The 5,821-nt window shown below is 38.4% G+C and overlaps 1 protein-coding gene across 1 annotated transcript in view; it reads right to left on the reverse strand.

Moving 5' to 3' along the window:
- Nucleotides 1-2,208: 2,208 nt before the first annotated feature.
- FAM105A (family with sequence similarity 105, member A) overlaps nt 2,209-5,821 on the reverse strand; it is a 7,401-nt gene continuing 3,788 nt past the window's right edge. The window contains exons 5-7 of the mRNA XM_010180252.1: nt 5,242-5,370; nt 3,712-3,984; nt 2,209-2,561 (exon numbers count right to left, since the gene is read on the reverse strand). Coding sequence (XP_010178554.1) covers nt 2,382-2,561; nt 3,712-3,984; nt 5,242-5,370 — 582 coding nt within the window. The 3' untranslated portion in view covers nt 2,209-2,381. The remainder of the gene's footprint in view (nt 2,562-3,711; nt 3,985-5,241; nt 5,371-5,821) is intronic.

Genomic DNA, 5,821 nt, shown 5'->3' on the forward strand with positions numbered 1-5,821 from the left:
TAGCACCTGTCAAATCCATAGTACTAGTTAGTTCTAGATGCACTTTATTCAGGATTATTTTATTTTTGATGTATTTTTCTTTTACACACACACATGCATACATATATATATGTATGTATAACATCATGTATTTCTTTATAGGTAAAAAATATATTTGTTTTATACATATGTAAAATATATTATCAGAGAACCTGATTAAAACTCAGTGCAGGCCTATACCTGTCTCAGTGTATCTTAAGATCCTGCATGGAGTGCTCTCTGCATTTATCTCTAAGACTTACTTGAAGCTCCTCTGTCTTCACAGCCCATTGCTGTTCCTGTCGTGATTCAGCTACCGCTTCTGACATCTGATCAGCCAGCAGATCTGTTTCAACATGTCCTTTCTGGATTCTTGGGACAAAACTGATCTCACCTAACTTTAGATGTTTGGAGCAGGGAGATTTATGTTGATGGCTGCCAGCTCCTGCTACAGTCACTGAGGAGCTCCAGACCCTTCCAGAGACCCACTCCTCTGACTGACCGCACACCATTGCCCTCCATGGACAGGGCAGAGAGCCCAAGGTGACCCAGTTCAGATGCAAACATCCAAATTGGTGACAAAAAATCCACTGTGTCAGATCTTTATTAACCCCCTTCTATCAGTATACTCAAGATTACAAAAATGCACATTTTGACAATTTAACACTTTCTTACTCATAAATAATATAAAAACCATTAAAAAGCCCCCTATAAAAATACATCCTTTTTTGGTATGTCTGCTTGCACCAAAACAAGAATAAAATACAGACAATTTTACTGATAGCTGTAAATGTTACTGGTGATGCAAAATAGATAGCAATACCATACTCTCAAGCATTATAACATTTTCCCATGCAGAACAGAACCAAATCTAAAGTAGGCAAATTATTTCATTGCATGAAAAAATGTTTCTTTTAATAAATAAAATATTTTATATGCAGGTTTTGATGAGATGAAATTATTATAAGTATCAAGCCTTCTTTATTAAAAGCTACAAATTATTGAACAAAACTCAGAAAAACTTTCAGGAAACAAAACTGTTAAAACAGAACTCAGGTGTTTGTATTTATAAATATATATACATATACATACAAATAAAAGGACGGTAAGGAATAAAATGGCTTTCCTTTACACAAAGGAATCGAGCAGTCTCCGTGCACTACAAGCATTACTATTTAGTTACCTCATGCAACTGCTTTAGCTCCTGCACGCCCTCTTCACATTTTTGTTACCGCTTGTATTTTCCCCTGCAGGAGTTAAAAACAAACCTGCCTGTCCCGATAGCGCTTCAATAAGGAAAGGAAAGGCTTTGTTTCTTACTAAAACCCCACTTTTTTCAATACAACTGTATGCCTATGGGACTGTAAGCTTTTCAGAAATATCTTGCAATACATATCACCTTAGTATTTGTTCAATTTAAGGTCCCTTATTTTAGAATTAATCAAAACACAATTGATTCTTTTAGAAAACAGAACTGGGCAAAACATTCCCTATAATAAAGTACAGCTCGTTTAGTTGTCCCAGACAGATTTCTTCAAACACTGAAGTCTAAACTAAAGATAATTAATATATACACAGAGGATACAACACGCACATGCATGGCCAAAGCACATAAAGCACAGAAAATTAACATTTTCTGAAAATGCAATGTTTGTGAATGTATTCTGTGCATGGCTTTCCGAGATGAATTGCAAAGAAAATCTTGATATCTCTTGGCAGACAATGTTGAAATCAGCCCTTAAAGGATTTACAAGTTGACAAAAACCATAGACAGCTACCAGGTCTAACTGTATTGCATGTTACTTATTAATTAATGCTGCCCTTTTTAGCTTTGGGAAAGCTGTGTGTGATCTGAAGCAGCTACGCAGAGGCCCCAGTTTACATTCTCCCATCCTAGGCAGGTCCAAGTCAATGGAAGTTAAATAGCCTGGAGTATAAACTGCAGGACTCCGGAGCTGCTTCCTCTGGGATTCATCCTCCCTAGCTAGAGACAGACGAGGGAAAGGCAGTAATTGCTTTAGGAACTTTAGTTTAACCCATCTAGAGATGTCAGAAAAAAACCTTAGGCTAACAAGGGAAAACTTAGCATTACCTTTGCTTTCTTTGTCATGCAGTCCAAATACAACATTTTTCCCCGAGACATTATAGCAATATATTTTATGCTTTTTATGGCTGACTGGTGGTGAAATGAGCTGTAATGGGAAAGCAAAATGTTTACACAATAAACCCTTACATCATTTTGTAATCATTAACAAGCATTCTCAAAACCTTACTGCTGCTAATTAGAAACCTAATTCACTGGAACTGCTCACTCACTATATTATACAAAAGAAAAAGAATGGTCCTTCATGGACCAAGGTCCTTCACGTTCTGAAAAGGGGGATGTGATAGTAGCGGTCATCCTCGGTCAGGAGAGAAATCTCATTCCATTCCCTTCGGTACTCATCTGGATAGTTCACTTGAAATTCCTCAGTATTAAATCTATGCAGTCTGTAAACTCTTATCTTTACTTCAAGTAAGTATCCAAGAAGGAACAGTTCAACCTAAAGAAGAAAGAAGTCTGTAAGACATTTATTTCTAGATTTAGAAAAATAAACAGAAGATAATCCAAGTTAAGGCAAGTCACCTAGATTCAAAACAGTAGGCAAGGAATAAAAAGGACCCTTTTGTAAGTGAAGTAAGAAAACTAAAAAATGGAGGGTATTCTCAATCTTCCAACAGTCCTTCCACTGCTCTTTTGCATGTAGAGGATAACCTGGTTAATGCTTAACACTTTGGAAACGTCCTCTTCCCCCGATACAATACGTAACCTGCAACCAAAGCCAGCTCACACAGCTTAGTGTGGGGGGACCAGCTATTGTTAGAAGATTGATACACCTTGAAAAATGGGAAGCCTGCCACCTTGTGATCACTTTTTTCCATGAAGGAAATATTATAGTAAAATGAAATAATTTCCTTGTATTTCATGTATATGAAACTTGAGAACTGGCATCTTCATTGACACTTCTTGCAAAGGACTGTTTAATCTGGAAAAAAGCTTTGGAAAAAGCACATATCCTAGGGCATAGCCAGACAGAGCAGAACGTGTCCAGTCATAATCAAACTGCTCCTGAAGGTGACTGCAACATGTAACACTTAACTTGAAAACTGAAACTGACTGTGAAAAATAATTTCACCCACTGGAAAGTGAAACTTCTTGCAGAATGGCAGTATGGAGCTTAGATGTCAGTACTTAACTCCTCACTAAATATAAAAATGAAAAAAAATCTTAATATATAAAGGTGAACAGTTATTAGAGTTCCCATTACCTACTCTTAACAGACATTAGATCTAATGGGAACCAAAGAGAGGGGAAAAAATAGAGTGATTATAGAGGGTTTGGCATGGTGGAACAAACAGGAAAAGCAAAACAAATCAGATCTGCATAATATAAGATTATTTTACATATCAAAGGTATCATTGCTCTAAACTATGTCTCATTGATAGCTTGCAGCATTTATTTCTGGCCTAGCAAGGAAAATGTCCATCTCATTTTACTCTACTACAGTTTAGAGGTTTTTTTCCTGGAAAATAAATGCCTGTCCTCAGTCCACTTCCCCACATCCCAAAAGATCTACTATTACAGATGATGTATCATTAATCACATCAGAGATGGAATAACTTTTGAGATTTATTTTTCTTTTATATCATTACCTGGTCTAGACAAATAGAGTCACCTATGGAGTTGAGATGATTCATCATGAAACTCAAAGGGTCAGACGAAGAATCACGAGCAAGGAGAAGGCTAAAAAGGTTGTGCATGGGTTCTTCCCTGTTCTTTATCTGCTCATAGGCTTCGACAACTTCATAAAGCATGATGAACTTTATGGCCTCATACAGTTTGTGCTCCTTACTCTCATCAGAGAAGAGTGTATTGCACATGTTTCCTCTTTCTTCATGATCTTTAGTAGCACATATTTCAGCCCACTGGAAAGCACACAGAACAGTATTAATTAAACCATTAGGAAATCTATTTAATATGAAAGATTCCAGATCAGGAACAATTGCCAGTCTGTACAATGATGCTCAATGACTCAGATTCAAATTAATTTCATCTAATTCTGTGCTTGTTTCACTTGTATGTTGAAGTAGCCATAAACTGTGAATGGCAACAAAAAAAAATATAACCCATGAATACTAAATTGAGAAACAGATCTCCCATTGCCTCATGCATTCCTGAAGACTTTCCTTACAGGTTAAAAATGAGACCAGGTGTAAAAAAACACTAATACCCTTTTGCAAGTCAAAAGCCCTGTCTGAAGTCTAAAAGAGTCTGCTAGCCAACATGGCCCAGGCACAAGAGCATCTGCAGGCATCTGCAGGCAGCAGCCTACGAGATGATGATGGAGATGGGAAAGGCAGCAGAGAACCCTGCTAGTGAAAATAGGCAAAAAAACCATCTCACTGGCCAAACAGCATCTTTAGTAACAAATTACTATCAATGATAATAGGGTTTGAAACTACAGAGTTTTGGCTTGCATACATAGGGCCACATAAAAGGAACTACCTTAAATGCGTACCAGTAAAATATGATGTTGTGGTTGTGGTACAACATCCCAGAACTGTAAGGTGTACTGCAGAATTAAAAATGATGGTTTAAGATCTGATATACTGGATAATGGATGCTTTCAGAGATGGATTTCAACCTAATCTTGGCCAAAACCCTGGAGTCCAGTAAATACCAGTACCCACTTGACGACTGTGATCCAGGAGAGCATACAAAGAAAACGCCCAGCAGAAGGAAGATGGGGAGGAGAAAGCAGTGGTGTGCTGGGCAGCCAAGGAAAGACAGTATTTTGAGTAGAAAATGCACTGTTCATTTGTTCACTCCCATTTGGGGAGGGAATCCAGGAGGATCTCATATAGCATGTTGTTATTTTTAATCAAAATTATGAGGTACTGCAGGAGACACTTGATAGCAAGGGCAACTATCCACACAGTATCGGCTGTGGACAAGATGGCGCCCCTAACTTTCAGGGGGACCTTGAGGACTTAACCCGGTAGAACCCCAAAAAAAAGGATTCCCCTGCAGGAGGGGCGATGGCCTGCCCAGCATCTCAGTCCCCTGAACCTGGGACGGAAGCTGACTGCCACAGAAATATGAAACCAGAAGCAGTTCCCTAATTCGGTCTCAACCCACTTCTCGGTGCTTTTATTCCCCCCAACCACTTCTGAAATACTCACATTGGTCTTTAATGCTTCCATACATTTGCGCAATTTCCCAAAGACATTGGGACCTGTGTATCTTTCTGGCCCAAAACTGTATTGCTGAATCCAGTTGCAACCTTGAGAATATAAAAGCTTTTCAGGGAGCTGAGGAAACAAAACAAAAAAAAAAACCAAAACAAAAAACTAATGAAGTAGAGATCATAACCATAACAAGAAGTAGAATATAAAGTTATATAAACTTGTCTACACACATTTTAATTTATTATATGGTTCTATCCTCTGGCTGTACAGTTCAAACAAAAATTTAAATGGGCTTCAGTACAACTCAAGTGTTAAGAAGGAAGCTCCATTTGACTGCCAAGTCCTTAAGAAACTTTTAAAACAAAGCCAGCCAAAAAAGAAGAAAATATGGTCTCAGCTAAGTATATAACCCATGCTCTGGAAAAGCTGGATACATCTAAACTCCACATGAGATTTTAGGATAACAGACACCCTCCAGTTTGCACATGCGTCCCCACAGGCAGCAGCCTGTGCTCCCCACCTCCTCGCTGCTGTCTCTAGCTGGAGCTCCTGGGCCCCAGGGCAGGATTCCTGC

The sequence above is a fragment of the Mesitornis unicolor genome, unplaced genomic scaffold, assembly GCF_000695765.1.
Source record: "Mesitornis unicolor isolate BGI_N332 unplaced genomic scaffold, ASM69576v1 scaffold44682, whole genome shotgun sequence".
Taxonomy (NCBI): Eukaryota; Metazoa; Chordata; class Aves; order Mesitornithiformes; family Mesitornithidae; genus Mesitornis; species Mesitornis unicolor.